This window comes from Ochlerotatus camptorhynchus, unplaced genomic scaffold (assembly GCF_037179485.1).
Source record: "Ochlerotatus camptorhynchus isolate MF236.1 unplaced genomic scaffold, CSIRO-AGI_Acam_v1.1 ptg000247l, whole genome shotgun sequence".
In the NCBI taxonomy this organism is placed as follows: domain Eukaryota; kingdom Metazoa; phylum Arthropoda; class Insecta; order Diptera; family Culicidae; genus Ochlerotatus; species Ochlerotatus camptorhynchus.
This window is the reverse complement of record NW_027040737.1, coordinates 1,814,186-1,833,385: the sequence shown is the minus strand read 5'-3', so window position 1 is coordinate 1,833,385 and position 19,200 is coordinate 1,814,186. Positions and strand designations below refer to the sequence as shown.

Genomic DNA, 19,200 nt, shown 5'->3' with positions numbered 1-19,200 from the left:
ATAGATCTTATTCACTTGAAAACATTTGCAACATTAGTTTTAAAAAAAGTGACCTAGATCAAAACCAGTACACCAAAAGATAGCTTCCATCCGCATGAATAACTTTGCTCAAGGTTTTGTTTCGATAAGATACTTCTACAAAAAGGTAAAACGGATCTAGATCCAAATTTAGTAATCAAGGTCAGTTCTAATGCTATCAAAAGATAGCTCTTATCCATCTAAAAGACTGTTGAAAATTTAGTTTTAAAAGCATGCTTCCTCAAAATATAGAATTGATCTAGATCGACATTTTGCGTGTATGGTGTCAGAATATAAATAATCTATTAGAAAATTTGTCCAAAATTGCATTGATGCATTGTTTCTATCAAAAAATAGAACTGATCTAAATAATAATAAAGTGATCTAGATTTAAATCAGTTGTGCCAAAAGATAGTTTCTATCTACATGAACATCTTTGCTGAAGGTTTTGTTTCGATAATATGCTTCTGCCATAAGATATTACTGATCTAGATCAAAATTTAGTACTCAAGGTCGGTTCTAATGGTATCAAAGATAGCTCTTTTTCATCTTGAAAACTTTGTTGAAAATTTTGTCTTTATAGTATGCTTTATAAAAAGATAAAACTGATCTAGATCGAAATATAGTTATCTGGATCAAAACTAATGATGTCAAAAAATAGATCTTATTCACTTGAACACATTTGCCGAAGACACCTTGATGGCATAAATTGTACGAGTTATGAGATTTTGTCCGATCAGATGATTCTATCACAAATATATAACTGATCTAGATAAAACAAAAAGAACTAGATCAAAACCGGTATACCAAAAGATAACTTCCATCCGCATGAATAACTTTGCTTAAGGCTTTGTTTCGATAAGATGCTTCTACCGAAAGGTAAAACGGATCTAGATCAAAATTTAGTAATCAATGGCAGTTCTAATGGTATCAAAAGATAGCTCTTGTCTAGATGGATAAGAGCTATCTTTTTATACCATTAGAACTGTCATTGATTTTGTTGAAAATTTTGTTTTATTAGCATGCTTTCTCAAAAGGTAGAACTGATCTAGATCAAAATGTTGTGTTTATGATGTCAAAATATAGATATGATCTATTTGAATAACATTGCCCAAAATTTTGATTTGATGGAATGCTTCTATCAAAAGATAGAACTAAATATAAAAAAATGCTCTAGTTCCAAATCAGTTATAGCTAAAGAAAGCTTCCATCCACATGAATAACTTTGCTACAGTTTTTTTTTTCTCGGTAAGATGCTTCTACCACAAGATAGAACTGATTTAGGTCAAAATTTGGTAATCAAGGTTAGTTCGAATGCTATCATAAGATAGCTCTTATCCATCTAGAAAACTTTGTTGAAAATTTAGTCTTAAAAGCGTGCTTCCTCAAAAGATAGAGCTGATCTTGATCAAAATATAGTGATCTAGATCAAAACGAATAATGCAAAAAGATAGACCTGATTCACCTGAACAACTTTGCCGATGACACCAAGCTTCTGTGACTTGAGTTATGAGGTTTTGTCCAATAATGTGATTCTACCAAAAATATAGAACTGATCTAGATAGTAAAAATTGATCTAGATCAATACCAGTGATGCCCAAAGATAGCATCCATCCACATTAATAAATTTGCTGAATTTTTAATTTCGATAAGATGTTTCTGCCATAAGATAGAACTAATCTAGATGAAAAATTGGTAATCAAGATAGGTTCTAATGGTATCAAAAGATAATTCGTATTCATCTTGAAAACCTTGTTGAAAATTTTGTCTTCATAGCGTGCTATAAAACTGATCTAAATCAAAATATAGTTATCTGGATTAAAACAAATAATGGAAAAACATAGATCTTATTCACCAGAACACATTTTCCGAAGACGCCAAACCTTGATGACATGAATTGTACGAGTAATGAAGATTTTTTCCGATAAAATCATTCTATCAAAATTATATAACTGATCTAGATAAAAAATAACTAGATCAAAACCGGTGAACCAAAAGATAGCATACATCCGCATGAATAACTTTGCTTTAGGTTTTGTTTCGATAAGATGCTTCTACCATAAGATATAACTGATCTAGATAAAAATTTAGTAATCAAGGTAAGTTCTGATGCTTTCAAAAGATAGCTTTTATCTAGATGGATAAGAGCTATCTTTTGATACCATTAGAACTACCATTGATTGGCTTTGTTGAAATTTTGTTTTATTAGCATGCTTTCTCAAAAGGTAGAACTGATCTAGATCAAAATGTTGTGATTATGATGTCAAAATATAGATATAATCTATTTGAATAACTTTGTCTAAAATTCTACTTCGATTGAATGCTTCTATCAAAAGATAGAACTGATCTAAATATAAAAAAATGCTCTAAATTCAAATCAGTTATAGCAACAGATAGCTTCCATCTACATGAATAACTTTGCTACAGGTTTTTTTTCTCGGTAAGATGCTTCTACCACAAGATAGAACTGATTTAGGTCAAAATTTGGTAATCAAGATTAGTTCGAATGGTATCATAAGATAGCTCTTATCCATCTAGAAAACGTTGTTGAAAATTTAGTCTTAATAGCGTGCTTTCTCAAAAGATAGAGCTGATCTAGATCAAAATATGGTGATTTAGATCAAAACAAATAATGTCAAAAGATAGATCTGATTCACCTGAACAACTTTGCCGATGACACCAAACCTATGTGACTTGAGTTATGAGGTTTTGTCCAATAATATAATTCTACAAAAAATATAGAACTGATCTAGATAGTAAGAAAGTGACCTAGATCAAAACCAGTTATGCCAAAAGATAGCATTCATCCACATTAATAACTTTGCTGAATTTTTAGTTTGGATAAGATGCTTCAACCAAGGGGAAAGTCACTCAGCACATTGTCCCGAAATTAGATTCGGCACACCTTCGGCATACCTTCAGCACACCTTCGGCACAATCTTGTAGGCATTGGATTGTTGAAAATAAAATGAGAACACTGCTAGACAACTGTCATTGAAATTGTTCACAACATTACGTGCTGTTTGACTGTATATTCTGGAACATCCTCTAATTGAATATACCAGAGGAACTCAGACCAGCAGTTCACTTATAGATCTAAATACGAAATGTAGGTTCTAGAGTGGGTTCAATAGAAAGAGGCAGTTAATCAGACCCCATTAGTATCCTTAATTCAAATAATGCTGCAAATCACACAAATCAAACTAAAGAAGTCCATTCATCATCCTCTATGGTCGGTCTCCAACAGTGCTACCCACCGGTTCCAACTCTTTCCGACCGCTGATAGACCGATGCATTTCACATCACGAAAAACTAGATTTCTGATCTGCCTTTGAGGGCATTATAAAACACTAAAACACAGGACTGTTATTACCCTATTAGCACAAAACACAAAAATTCGCACACCCGCCACTTCCTGCGTCATCCTCAATCCGATTTATCCTTGCGATTTCAAACCAAAACATTCAAGGTGTCAGAAATACCGGGTTGCCGAGATGGGTATTTTACAAACAATCGCAGCTTGCTCTATGACCGGCACAATCGGCACACCTGTGGCACACTGGCGGCACACAGAAAAAAATATGACCCAAGATTGGTGTGCGGAGTGACCTACTCCTTGGCTTCAACCAAAAGATAGAAGGCATGTAGATCAATAATTAGAAATCAAGGTCAGTTCTAATGGTATCAAAATACAGCTCTTATCCATCTATAAGGCTTTATTGAAAATTTCATTTTAATAACATGCTTCCTCAAAAGATAGAACTAATCTAAAAAAAAAAAAAAAAAAAAAAAAAAAAAAAAAAAAATCAAAAATATCAACAGATAGCCCTTATCCATTTAGAAAACTTTGATGAAAATTTAGTCCTAATAGCGTGCTTCCTCAAAATATAGTGATCTAGACCAAATCGAACGATGCCAAAAGAGAGATCTTATTCACCGGAACAACTCTGCTGAACACACCAAAATCACTTGAATTTTAAGAGTTCAGGTTTCATCCGATAAGATGTTGCTACCAAAAAGATAGAACTGAACTAGATAACAAATAATCTAGATCAAAACCAGTGATGTCAAAAGATAGTTTCTATCGACTTGAACAACTTTGGTGGAGGTTTTGTTCCAATAAGATGCTTCTACCTAAATAAATAGTTGATCATTTTGTCAAGCTTCTGCATTCATGTTCCATCAGATGTCACAGCTGTTGTTTGCGGTGACATCTATCGGAAACTAGACACAATCTGTTTTCCTATAATTGTTCACAGAGGACACTGCAGTGCAAAACATGTCTGGTACCTCTATAAATGCATTTAGATTATTATTCGAAGTCCCTTCTTTTTTACACATTCTGCACACAAAATAGCTCACCCCTCACAGAATTTCCCGCCGAATTTTATGTATGGGGCGGAGCATAAAGTATCTTTTGCGCAGAATGTGTAAAAGAGGAGGGACTTAAAATGTTCAAGCAAATGCATATATAGAAGTACCAGACATGTTTTGTAGTGTCAGGTGCTCTATTTTGTAATATGTGAAAGGGAAATCACAAATCGAGTGTCAACAAAATACATGGCATGTTGAGAGATTTAGCTCGTGAGAGAGAATTTCTCTCTCAAATTTGAATTTTTTTGGCTCTCTGGGCAAAGGCAAAGGCAGGTAAAATTGTATGCATTAGCATTAATTTCCGGAAAAAAAAACTGAACGACAAAGCCCCTGACTAGTTTCTTTAGGTTGTCGTTCACTTTTTTTGACCTGAATATGCACCGAAAGTGAATTATTCCCACTTCTCTCAATTTCTATATGGGGATTTTTATCACTTCCTACCAGCGGAACAGCGGCATCTCTGTGGAAAATGGTCGAACAAAATGATTAATTGATCTAGATCAAAATTTGGTAATCAAGGCCAGATAGAATGGTTTTACATAAAAAACGTTTTAACCAAAAGTTCAAAAATGCTACCAATAGTTCTTGTTCTATGATTTTTGACAATTCCTCTGATACTCGATTCTTATTTATTTTCTGCTAAACGGGAATTGGAGAGAATCGAGGCAAGTGTGCGTGTCGTTCTACAATTTTGTCAATGAAAAGCTTGCTGGTAGGGTTAACTACCCCATTCCCGGCCTATTAAGCACAACCCGCACTTAGTCTTTCTAAATGTTGCGTAGTTTAGCACCAAGCGGATTGTTATTATTCAACTTGGCCTACGGAGCCATTGGGATTCGCTTTGGCCTATCGAACCGAAAGAAAAGTGAATTCGCGTGCGCCTTTTGTACACTTCAAGTGCGCCTTTTGTTGTCGAGATCTAATTTTGCGTTCTTCACCACTTCGTCTTGCAGCTAGGTATTGAATAGAAGCATCGTGCAAAACGTGTGTTTGACACGTTCTCGCCGCAATCATAGATATAATTGATGTTTTTTGCTCGATAGGCCCAAAACGGGCGATTAGGCCAAAGTAGTGCTCTACCCTATATCCGGAAGCATAAACAGAACACGAAACTTATATCACTCTCTGCGAACGATGAATGCAACTAACATGCAATGTAATACATTTTTGGTTTCCGTGTACCATAACAAAACCTTCAGCTTCTAAAAAAGGGTTCAATAGCGTACGTGACATTCCTCAAGTAAAAGTAATTACACAATGATAATGACACCACTTGTTCTGCTACATTTGCACTCATATGCTGGAATGAACGAAGGGACGTGACTAATATTCGGTTTAGACATAAACTAGCACACCATCAACGGTCTTGACACGTCCCTTTCCCGGCAGTTACTACATTGTATACGTTTAGTGCCAATAAATCAGGTTCCACCTTGCAGCGAGTTTTATATATTTTTTGCATAGCTCACATTTCTACGCAGTTGGCGTAATAATTACACTGATTAGAAATTCAATCGCCACGATCGCTTTTCTTAAGGTATCACTTCATCAAGTTCAGCGCAGTAGGCCCAGAATGTTTCGACTGCATCGCCTACTGCCAATCTTGTGCATGCCTACATCATGGATGACGCAAATGTAAATGTAAAATCCCTACTCGCGACTCGTCCGTAGGTATCACACATTTGCATCTGTTTAATGGGTCAGCCGAATCGCTATCGCACTCGTCGGATCGGAGACGGGTCGGCTTTCAACTGATTAACACTCTCATTAGGACAGCAAAGTTAATGAAAACATACTGGCCAGACGACGATCACCTCCCGATGACAAACGCCTATCAACAAGCGTGACCAATTGTAGTCCTTAATGAACAACAGTGATGTTTGTTTTCGTTTCGACACTGCACTCTAAAAGCGAGTTCAGCAAAGTGTCAAACTCTTCGTCCGGTGTGGCAGGCAGTGGCAGTAGGCGAAGATTCGGATTGGAAATTGGCTGCTGATGATTGGTCTCATATCGCTTGTCCATGATGTTCGAGCGCCGGCTATCGCTGAGTGATGGCTTGCCACAGAAACACCCATCAAAAGTTCACCATAAGTCATCTTGAATGCCCAACGCCAACTACTCAGTGGGTCGGCCCTCGTGCAGCGGCGCGCTATCGCACGGTCCTGCTGTTAATGGGAAATTTATTTTTATAAACACATTGAATGACGTACAGTGAGTTTAATCTACTTCTTTTCGGTGTCGTCTTCGTCGAAAGGAATGCGCTTGTGCGTCGCTTCTTCGGGCTGGAATTAGTGGAATTTGAAACATTCCGGATCGTTGGGTTCCGCTGCCGAAGAAAAGCCTTTGAAGATTTTTTTTTCTCATCAGCAACATTGACTGACAGATATGATAATGCGAATTACTGTTCCTCGGAGGTATCGCCTCGGGTGGCACATTTCTTGTCGCACCGAATAAGAAGTGGAGTGTCGCACAGGTAATTAATACAAAACAGTCTTGACCGTAACCGGTAGGCCATGATCTTGAATGATTGATCATGGCAAACTGCAAGCGGCGGCCTACAAGAATCGATCAGGTTTAACCACGCTCCGGGCCGGTTGGGATCGCAATCGATCACCTCCATGCACACCATACGCACCCATACACTAACACAGCGACAGTTGATACGCGATTTGACATTTTTTAAACCCACCGTGTGACATGCCACTTCTTGGTAGATGGTACCTACGAGTTGATTTATGGTTGATGAGGTCAACCAGTTCCTGTCGTCGTCGTCGTCTTCGTCGTACGGAGGAGATCGCTTTCAATTTGTACTCCCCAGCGAAATAAATTACAATCAGGCGTAAAGATCATGCTAAATAGATAAATTATACCGCTTTGCAGCGCGCTAGCTTTTGCACTTGAGCGAATCGCCGCATCTCATCGTCGGCAGCGTGCAAGTGTACGGCGGAGAAGACGACTATTGTGGATTATGACTGGAATTGCACCCTCCAGAATTGATTCACTCTGGCGGTCGTTTGACGTCAATCCGCCGGGAGAGGCCAGTGTCTCCCACATCCCGTGCAGTACTTTTGATCTAGATGACAATCCCAGTAAACATCGTGAAATGTGTTTCTTAACGATCAATTGTTCCGTTCCCATGGCAACGCATAAGGTTCAGTACTATGCTCTATTAAGACGTTCCGAAAAGTCAATCCGGCAAAATTTGGCGCACCCCCAACTGCGTCGTATGACATCATTCACTCGGCCCGAAATTACGGGACCATGGGAGCAGGGGCCACCGATTGATGAAATCAATAAACACCAACAAGTCAACAAAGCTACTCTGGCACTTGCAAATAAATCAATTTGAATGCTGGCAATGGCGCTAATAGCCCCCCTTCCTCCCCCGCAATGCAACCTACCATAAAGAATTTATTGTTTATTTATTTTTTAATTTTGCACTCACATCAACCGTCAAACACGGGAGGTTCTTCTTCTTATTCTGTTCCGCAATCGAGTGCCAATCACCGACGGACATCGCTTGCCAAGGGGTGTCGAAAACCCATCAACACATGGGCCGGAACCAGCGGCTTAATCTCAACGACCTCGGCTGGGATTGAACCCAGGCTCATCGGGGAGAGAAAGCAGTCACGTTTTCCACTACACCACCGGCGCCGTCCAAATATGCGATGAATTGAAAGTGATTTCAAATTGAATTAGAAGCCTACTTTGTTCGGTCGCGAATCAATGGGAGGTTCCTTCCTTCTGGCTTCCATCAAGATGCATGATCGATGTCGATGCCGACGACGACGCAGTTGATATAAAGGCACTCCCGCATAAACGGGAACCATAAATTGACCTTACCTAAAATGGTTAAAAATTGTTTATAATCCCTGCTAAACTTTAACTGAAATGGTTATGGAACTTTACATGAACGTTTAATGATAAAGTTTCAACCTTATGTATTATGGTTTTTTGGAACTGGACCTTACAAATAATGGGTTGTTAAGAACCATTACCATTCCAAATTCTTGTTTTCTCCATACATTTTCAGAAAGAGAACTATATAAGAACGTTTTTACTTATGGTTTGAGAACATTAATGGTTATGGTTATGGTAGTCAGTAAGGTCCATTAATGGTTTTGTATTATCGCTCAACTTTACGTGGAATATATCGTGAATTGGTAATCAGTAAATTACAGGCAACCAATTCGCGATATATTCCACATAAAGTTGATCGATGTTACAAAACCATTCGTGGACCTTACTGACTACCATAACCATTACCATTAAAGTTCTCAAACCATAAGTTAAAAGGTTCTAATATAGTTCTCTTTCCGAAAATGTATGGAGAAAACAAGAATTTGGAACGGTAATGGTTCTTAACAACCCATTATTTGTAAGGTCCAGTTCCAAAAAACCATAATACATAAGGTTGAAACTTTATCATTAAACGTTCATGTAAAGTTCCATAACCATTTCAGTTAAAGTTTAGCAGGGATTATAAACAATTTTTAATCATTTTAGGTAAGGTCAATTTATGGTTCGCGTTTATGCGGGCTGCCTTCTTTATAGCTAACGATTACATTTATGCATAAAGCACACGCCTATCGATAACCTATAATTGCGCTACGTTTTTAGTTCGAGCTATCAAATATGTTGATACAGCTGTCAATTAGAAGGAGCGCTACTGTATTGTTGTTGTTTGAATTCGTTAGATACACTCTTTGCATGGGAATTGTCATCTTGAACTCTATTGTGAGGCAACTGAGGCTGTGTTCCATTTGGCGAATTTTCACTTAAATTTGACACTTCGAAACTAAATTATAATGTTCGAAAATCCCTCTGTTGTTGATCGGCCAATTTTCGAGAAGGTGTGTGTCAAAGTTGATTCCTTGTCTGTCAGATATAAGTCTGCTGGAATAGCAGGTTAATTTGGAAATTTTCCATCTGTCAAGTTTAAGTGAAAATTCGCCAAATGGAACACAGCCTGAGTAGTACATTTGAGGTGGGTGGTCTTATTAGATCCTAATCACTGAGGCCCCGATAGCCGCATACACACTTAAATTTGTTTGCCGTTATTCCAAAAGCCAAGTACCTAACAATGTGTGGTGGTGAAATACAATTGCCGAGACTCAGCTTATAAATTAGATATTTGCCAAGATCTCAGCTAACAAACAGCTAGCTAGCAGAGATATCAGCTGAAGTAAATGCCGAGGCAATCGGCTGTTCGAGGTTTTACCAACGGGTGGAAACTAAGGATTTTAAATTGGCTCACTACTTGATTAGCCTATTGGTACCAAGCAAATCGATTAACGTACCGCATTCCAGTTGAAATTCTAGTACTACACTATGTTTGTTTTGATCCGTTATGACAGTTTGATAGATAAAATGAGGGGTACGTGGATGACCTTCTGGTCTTATAGTTACCTGAAATCGCCGCTGTACGCGAAAGTGTACAGGAGACACTAGCGTGCACAGGAATCTTGTTAAGGAGGGGCAATTTTTTTCTATGGTGCATTTAATGGATGGGGAGTACTCCAAAGTACGTGGTAGATGGTGCTGTTCTCCTCCCACTTTTTCCCTAAAGGGTGTCCACGATGAAATTGCCACACACAAAATTGATTCGCAAAATTCGAGTTTTCATCCGATTGCCATCAAATTTTCAGGGATTGAGAAATAACTATTAAACTTCATTTTACCATTTAACTCGTATTTTATTTACAGTCCATACGCAAATGCCCGCACCTTGGCCTTAACCCCGGCCATAAGATTCTGCACAACCTGTGAATCAACCGTTTTTTGCATGTAAACCCATACTTTCTTCAGTTCCTCGACTGTCTTCACTACCTTAGGTCGTTTAAGAAGGTGCTGCTTCATAATCGCCCAGTACTTCTCGATGGGGCGGAGCTCCGGAGTGTTGGGAGGGTTGAACATTTTCGGCACGAAATTGACCTTATTGTCCGCATACCACTTCAGCACGTCCTTGGAGTAGTGGCATGAGGCCAAATCCGGCCAGAAGATTGTTGGGACGTTGTGGGCCTTCAGGAGAGGAAGCAGCCGCTTCTGGAGGCACTCTTTTATGTACACCTGTCCGTTCATCGTGTCCTGGGTCACGAAAGGTGCACTCCGCTTCCCGCACGTGCAGATGGCTTGCCAAACCAGGAATTTCTTCGCAAATTTGGACATCTTCTAAGTGCGGACATGCTCCGAAACGCTGAACTTATCCTTGGCCGTGAAAAACAGGTTGCCGGGAATCTGTTTGAAGTCGGCCTTCACATATGTTTCGTCGTCCATGATGCAGCATTCAACTTTCGTCAGCATGTTGAGGTACAACTTCCTGGCACGGGTTTTGGCGGACTTGTTCTGCTTCTCGTCGCGATTAGGGGCCTTTTGTACCTTGAGCGTTCGAAGCCCAGCCTTAGTTTTGGCCTTCTGGACAAAACTTCGGCTTAGGTGCAGCTTCTTAGCCACATCCCTAACGGAGGCGTTCGGATTTCGGTTGAAGGCCCCAACTACGCGGTTGTGATTTTTGGTGTTGTACGGAATACTTTTTCTTCACTTCTGGGCTTCCGATCGGTCGTCAACCGTTCCTCGAACCGCTTAATCACTCGCGACACCGTGGAATTCGCGATTCCCAACGTTTTAGCGATGGAACGATGCGAGAGATCTTTGTTCTCGTGATGAATGTGCAAGATTTTATCACGCACGAGCTGTTCTTTCGACTCCATTTCCGCGAGTTTTGATCACAGGACTTTAAAACTTGCAGGATGTAAATAATGCACTATGAACTAAATCCACCCAAATTTTCATTAAATTCTACCCAACGGTTAAAAAGTTAGAGCAATTTCATAGTGTGGCAATTTCATCGTGGACACCCTTTACTGTTCAATTTAGCTAATTTTCTTTATTTTTTTCTCCGGTGGTGGTTCATCTTCTTTACATCACATTGTGCAACGACGTAATCATGTCATTTTGAATACGGTTACTTGTATACTGGCAATTTTTGGCACCTTCCGCCAAGTGTTTTTCCAGCACATGATCGTAGTTAGCCACCAACTGGGTGGCACACTTTCTGCTCCTTCCGAATGTCCACAAAGTGGTCGACTACCTTTCATTATATAGCGATTTTGTAGCCACTTTGCCTTACTAGCAGTAATCATAGCTGTTTTTTGGTGGTCCAGTTCTTGGTCGATAGCCTTCCTGAATTTGAAATTCTTCCACGCTTCCATACTTCCAACATGGGTATTACCAGGGGGTGGAAACTAACGATTTTAAATTGATTCACTGCTTGAGTAGCCTATTGGTCCCAAGTACTTCTATGGCGTACCCCATTCTAGTTGAAATTCTATTACTACACTATGTTTGTTTTGATTCGCTATGAAAGTTTGACAGATAACATCAGGGGTGTGTGGATCCATGCAGAACATGCAGGGGTGAGTGAAATAGCTTGGGACTGCTTGGGACCGTTGTTCTGGTACTGAGTGAGCCAAAAATAATAATGATTTTCTTCGGGACCCAGTGGTCTTAGAGTTACCTCTATGGTATTACTGCGATTGTGTTTTCCCAGCAACTCGGTCGATTTCTTCCAATTTCTGAACCCTGTAGGAATTACATTATTACATTACATTATTAAAACAATGTATTGCGGCATGCTTTTCTTTACAGCTTAAAAATACAAATAAAAGAAAATATATTCTTCAAGGTACTGGTATCGTATTTTATTCAGTTACCTTTCTGAAATTTTGTGCAGTACGTTTTTGTATATTTTGAAGACATCGTTCCAATTTATGACTATTTCAAGTAAGTATTTTTGTAAGCCCTTATATGTTTACTGTTACCGTTGCGAGAACGTTAAACTTGGTCATTTTCAGCGAAAATTGTAGTTTTATTTTTTTTTTTCAAATTTTGACCTAAATGCCAAGGCTCATTAAAAGGTTTAAAAAATATATAACGATTGGACTAAAGGCGCACAAAACTATTTTGATTAGCGAGTACAGGATTGTTAACGGAATGACGACTTGTGCGAAGGATTGAGCATGTCAACCACGGTAACAAATGACTTGAAATTTTCAGAAAAGATTCTTAGTCAAATTCTTCTCTTCAAACTTATATCTAATTTTCAATTAGGGAATCCAAAAGCTGTCTTTAAACTTTGTACAGTTGCGGAAAAGTCCATCCTCAGAATTCCTTAGGTTCTTCTAGAATGTTTTAGAACTCTATGAGCTCTTTTGAAATTCTTCTCAGAAGTCCTCTGGAATTATTTTTAGAATTCTTCTTGACTTTTACTTAGAACACCTTGGAACTGAAATTCCCTTAGAGTTTCAGAAGAATTTCCTCAGTATTATCTAGAAATTATTCCCGGAATGAGCTAGAAATTATTGGTACTCCCTTGAAATATTCCTCACAATCCCTTTGAAATTTCACTCAAAATTTAATTTTCTCAGTATTCTTTTCGGAATTATCTTGGAACTATCTGCAGGATTCCCTACAAATTATTCGCAGACATTTCTTGGAATACTCCCCAGAAATCTTTTGGAACAGTCCTCAGAACTCAATATCGGATTTTTTAGAACTCTCCGAAGAGCTCTTTTGAAATTCTTCTTAGAAGTTCACTGGAATTATATTTACAATTCTTCATGAAGAGCTTTGAGTGGGTTGGTTTATTTCCTTTAAATTCCATTATAATTGCTTATCTTTTGACAGATACGCGTATTTCGTCTACTACTTGCAGACTTCATCAGTGCCAAGTACTCAACACCACTGAAGAATCCATATTTTATCTACGAGTGTTGTGTAACGGTATATATAGCTAAAAGCAGAATCCAACTCTAGTGTGAACTCTTCGTTAGGTTAGCTATCGCTTTTCAATTATTTCGTGCAGTTTTCAATACATGCACATAATCAGCTGTTCCTATTAGATTTAAGTTGACCGTAGCAGTAATAAAAATACACAGTCCTTATCAGTAGCTCAAGAAGTGAAGATTTGAAATTATTTTGTAAGTGCGTGGAAGCAACAATAAAGTGAAGTTCAAACTGTGGAGTGAAATTTCATCTATCGATGAATAATTAACCAGTGCATGGTGCATGCTGAAGAGTAGGGTCCAGTTTGGCCACATCCTGCCACTCCGTGAACCGTTTCCCCAACATAATTTGGTGCCGTGACCAGGATGAACGGGACAAGCTCGAGGTCGATCTGCGATTGGAGAATCTTGACGTGATCCTTCAAGGAATAGAGGAACTGCAGACGGAACTGGAGGACATGGAGGACACCAACGAAGGCATGGTGAGAAACTTACAGTTTCGTTCCAATTTCGAAACTCTGTCCTTTAAAATAAAATCCTTCTTACGCTCTTAACTTCCTCCTCCAATTAATCTGCAAGACAATCTCCCTCAACATACTGCTTCTGGGGCTAACACTCTAAAGGGTCTGAAACTGCCTACCATTTCATTGCCTGAATTTTCTGGGGACTACAAAGACTGGCTTGCGTTTCACGACACTTTTCTGGCTCTTATCCATGCGAATCCGGATGTGGCGGACATCCAGAAATTCCACTACCTAAGGGCTGCTATCAAGGGAGAAGCAGCTCAGTTAATCGAGTCAGTTGGAATCAGTGCTGCTAATTATTCGCTCGCTTGGGAAGCTCTTGTCAACCGATATGCTAACAAGTACCTCCTGAGGAAACGTCATCTTCAAGCGTTGTTGGAGTGCCCAAAGATGAAGAGAGAGTCAGCGTCCGTCTTGCATACCATCGTCGATGACTTCGAGCGACACGTCAAAATTCTAGGTCAGTTGGGTGAACCAGTAAATTCGTGGAGTACCATATTGGAGCACATCCTCTGTACGCGACTGCACGATGACACCCTGAAGGCATGGGAGGATCACGCTTCCACTCTGGACGCAGTAACTTACGAGCGACTGATCGAGTTCCTGCAACGTCGTATGCGTGTATTGGAATCGATTTCCGTCAACCAACACTATTCGTCTGTTCCAGCAGAAACCCAATTCAAACCTCCGTTTTCGAAAAGATCGTTTCCAACTAAAGTCTCGTCCTATGCTGCCGTCGAAAATTCTCCTATGAAGTGCTACGCCTGCGATCAACGTCATCCTTTAGTAAAGTGCTACAAATTCGAAAAGCTTCCAATTTCCGAAAAGCTGAACCTTCTTAATGCCAAGCGTCTCTGTCTCAATTGCTTCCGCAACGACCACCTCGCTCGAAATTGTTCGTCGAAGTACAGCTGCAAGTTCTGCCAGAAACGCCACCACTCCCTCATCCATGCAGCCTACGTGGATAGTTCCAAACAATCCAGCGCAAATGTCAACGCTTCCTCTTCTGTTAGTTCTTCTAGGACATCCGTTCAAACCAACGTAGCCGCTTCCGAGGCAGTTCCGTTGCTGTCCGCATCGACATTGGTGAGATCCCAAAAGCAAGTGTGCAGTATCCCGATGCAAAGTTGCGGTAGAAACGTTTTCATGCTCACCGTACTGCTGAAAATCGTCGACTGTTATGGTGAAGAGCATTTTGCCAGAGCTCTTTTGGATTGCGCTTCCCAACCGAACATCATCTCCGAAAATTTAGCTCAAATTCTGCGGCTAAAGCGAAACAAGGTGAATGTTCTGATCCATGGAGTAGGAGAGAAGCCGCAACACGCTCGCAACTCTGTCCGTACGCAAGTTCGTTCCCGGAAAGGAGAATTCATCCTAGATGTCGACTTCTTGGTTCTGAACAAGGTCATCCCGAACCTTCCGTCTCGTGACGTCTCCATAGAAGACTGGAATCTACCCCAGGACCTGTTCTACGCCGATCCAATCTTCCACAAGAGCTCCGGGATTGATTTGATAATCGGCAATGAGCATTTCTTCTCTTGCTTCAAGACTGCCGCTAGAATCCAACTGTCCGATTCACTTCCGTTGCTTGTCGATAGTGTATTCGGTTGGATCGTCTCTGGTACCGCCCACGCTGCCACAAATGCCCACGATGCGTCCACCTGCTCCGTTACGACCGTTTCACTAATGTCCCTCGAAGAAAGCCTGGAACGATTTTGGGAAATCGAAGAGCTGCCAGCTCGATCTGCCTATTCACTAGAGGAGAAGAAATGTGATGAATTTTACACATCCACGGTTACCAGAAACAGCGAAGGACGATACGTAGTGCGACTACCACGCAAATCCAACTTCGACGAGCTAGTTGGAGAATCGAAGGCCACCGCTCTACGACGATTCGAACTTCTTGAACGCAGGCTTGACCGAGATGCCCACCTGAAAGAAGAGTACTGTAAATTTATGCGAGAGTACTTAGAGTTAGGGCATATGCGTTTGGTTCCCGAGAAAGAAGCAAGCAAGTCGAAGGAATGCTTCCTGCCCCACCACCCAGTGCTAAAAGAGGCCAGCACGACGACAAAGGTACGTGTCGTCTTTGATGCTTCCGCCAAGACTTCTACGGGGCACTCACTGAATGAAGCATTACTTGTAGGGCCTGTAGTACAGGACGATATTCTTAATATCAGCCTTCGGTTTCGAACCTTCCCAGTAGCGGTTGTGGGTGACGTCGAGAAGATGTACCGCCAGGTCTTGAATCACGAAGACGATACACCACTCCAAGAAATACTGTTTCGATTCAGCAAATTCGATCCAGTGCAAACTTACCGTCTCCTGACAGTTACGTATGGCATGGCTCCGTCTGCATTCCTCGCTACGCGCACGCTGCTGCAGTTGGCCGACGACGAAGGTGATGCCTATCCGCTGGGAGGACCAGCACTCAGGAAAGGATTCTACGTAGACGATTTCATTGGAGGTGCCCAGTCGGTTCAAGAGGCTATCCAGTTGAGGACCGAATTGGGAGAGTTAATGGCGAAGGGTGGATTCTGCTTGAGGAAATGGACGTCGAACAGTCTGGAAGTGCTGCAAGGACTAGCTGTTGACCAAATCGGAACTCAGTCCTCTCTGAAATTCGACAAGGACGAAACAATCAAGGCATTGGGAATCAGCTGGGAACCTGAACTCGACGTGTTCCGTTTTGAGACCATACATCGACCGACCCAAGGACCACCTACCAAAAGGAGCATTTTATCTGGGATATCGCAGCTATTCGACCCCCTCGGAATAGTTTCTCCTGTCGTAATCCGTGGCAAAATGCTGATGCAACTCTTGTGGCTGCAATCGTCTGGCTGGGACGACGAGGTTCCTGAATCGGTCGCTAAGAAATGGGATAAGTATGCCGAACAACTACCGAAGCTTTCCGAGTTCCGGGTACCACGCTACGCGTTGCTTCCAAACGCTACCATCCAGCTGCACACATTCTCCGATGCATCCGAGGCTGCCTACGGTGCATGCACATACGCTCGATCCGTTGACTCCCAGGGCAATGTTGCTGTTCATCTACTAGCATCGAAATCCCGAGTGGCACCACTGAAACGCGTCAGCCTTCCCCGATTGGAACTTTGTGCCGCAGATCTAGCTGCAAAGCTCTTCGTCAAGGTATCCGAAGCACTGCAAATTGACATTTCCGCTTCATACTTTTGGTGCGACTCCACAGTCACTCTCCAATGGCTCAAGGCTTCACCCAACACCTGGAAAACATTTGTGGCCAACCGTGTATCCGCAATACAATCGGCTACCCACGGAGCGCGCTGGAACCACGTAGCCGGCAAACACAATCCTGCCGATATGGTATCGCGAGGAATGGATACCACCAATTTCGTCGAATGTGCATTGTGGAAGCACGGACCCAGCTGGTTGTCCTTTCCCGAACAGCAATGGCCAAGTGAAAGCCTACCTGAATATCCAGAGGACGGAAAGGAGCGTCGCAAGCTTGTCGTAGCAGTAACCAGAGCCGAATCTACTATCAATCCGCACTTCATCCGATTCTCGTCGCACACTGCAATAAACCGTGTAACCGCTTACTGCCTTCGCTTTGTCCGCCACTGTCGTGAAAGGATTCGTACGCAGCCCCCCAGTGCGGGTCAGCGTCTCAGTAATCTGCTTACAAGAGACGAACTTACCGCTGCCCAGTCGGTTCTCGTCAAGCAAGTTCAGGCCGATGGTTTCAAGGAAGAGCTCAAAGACCTTCGCAAAAGCAACACCGTTTCGAAAAAGTCCTCGATTCACTTACTAAGCCCCTTTCTCGACCCTGAAGGCATAATTAGAGTGGGAGGGAGATTGAACCTGTTAGAGCAGCCCTATGTAAACAAACACCCTATCCTCCTACCGAATCCTCACCCATACACAAGCCTTCTTGCCAAATTCTACCATCTACAACTAATTCACGGTGGCGGCCGACTCACACTGGCCTCCATGCGGGAGAAATTCTGGCCAACGAATGGGAGACGACTCATCAGGAGCATTATCCGTGCATGTTTTCGCTGCGCCCGAGCAAGTCCCGTTCCAGCCACCCAGCAACTAGGACAGCTTCCAGTTCACCGCATCAGTCCCAGCCGTCCATTCAGCGTAACCGGTGTAGATTTTGCGGGACCGTTGTACCTCAAACCGAACCACAAAAGAGCACCTGCAACCAAGGCGTACATCTGCATTTTCGTCTGCTTTTGTACCAAGGCGGTGCACATAGAGCTGGAGACTTGTCGACCCCAGCTTTCCTGGCAGCATTGCGCAGATTTACGTCGCGTCGAGGCCGGCCAACAGACATCTACTCCGACAACGGCAAGAATTTTGAAGGAGCGAAAAATGACCTGGAGGAAATTCACCGTCTGCTAAAACGAGAAAAGAAAGCTGATGAAATGCATACCTTCTGCACCGATGAAGGAATCAACTGGCATTTGTGTCCACCAAAAGCGCCTCACTTTGGTGGACTATGGGAGGCTGCAGTGAAGGTTGCCAAAAAACATCTTTACTGTCAGCTGGGAAATTCTCAACTTTCGTTCGAAGCAATGACGACGCTGCTGACACAAATCGAAGCGTCGATGAACAGCCGACCTCTTGTGCATCTTTCGGAAGATCCCAACGATTTGGCGTGCCTAACTCCTGCGCACTTTCTGATTGGGTCAACGATGCACGCAGTTCCGGAGCCGGATTTCACAAGACATCCTTCGAGTATGCTGAGTCACTACCAGGCCATACAGCGAACTTTCCAACAGTTTTGGCATCATTGGAGGCTGGAGTACTTGCAGGAGATGCAGCGATGCACAAAATATGGCAAGCCGAACAATGCTATTCTGCCTGGGCGTCTCGTAATCGTCGTTGATGAAATGCAGCATCCAGTGAAATGGCCTCTCGCCCGCATCGTCGATGTCCATCCAGGCAAGGATCAGCTGACTCGTGTGGTGACCCTGAAGACTTCTCGTGGTATCATCAAGCGGCCGATTACGAAAATTTGTTTGCTTCCTTCCGATGCAGAGATTGTTCCCGTTGCAAATGAAAATCGAAATGACGCCGAACGAGATGACAGCGTAGCAATCGTTGACGGACAGGATGAGAGAGTAGCAGCAACATAAACGTCATCACCGAGGAGAAGAAGAATATTGTGACACATTATTTACATTATGTTCTCTTTTGTTTCTCTTATTATGTTAGTTTTTGGTAGCGGGTAAATGTAGTACTAGATTTTGAATTACAAGAGTTTTGAAATTGAGCATTTCAAGGTGGCGGCGATGTTGTGTAACGGTATATATAGCTAAAAGCAGAATCCAACTCTAGTGTGAACTCTTCGTTAGGTTAGCTATCGCTTTTCAATTATTTCGTGCAGTTTTCAATACATGCACATAATCAGCTGTTCCTATTAGATTTAAGTTGACCGTAGCAGTAATAAAAATACACAGTCCTTATCAGTAGCTCAAGAAGTGAAGATTTGAAATTATTTTGTAAGTGCGTGGAAG

At 41.7% G+C, this 19,200-nt stretch overlaps 2 protein-coding genes across 2 annotated transcripts in view; one reads left to right on the top strand and one right to left on the bottom strand.

Annotated features, from left to right (window-relative positions):
• The window catches only part of LOC135704766 (uncharacterized), a 112,078-nt gene that overhangs the window by 48,927 nt on the left and 43,951 nt on the right, over positions 1-19,200 (bottom strand). The gene's annotated exons all lie outside the window — the stretch shown is intronic.
• Positions 14,090-18,082, top strand: LOC135704779 (uncharacterized). Its single transcript, XM_065226281.1, has one exon. The coding sequence runs from the start codon at positions 14,090-14,092 to the stop codon at positions 18,080-18,082; it is 3,993 nt and encodes a 1,330-aa protein (XP_065082353.1).

Coding starts and splice junctions, on each gene's coding strand:
- LOC135704779 (XM_065226281.1), top strand. CDS start 14,090: ATGAAGAGAGAGTCAGCGTCCGTCTTGCATACCATCGTCGATGACTTC.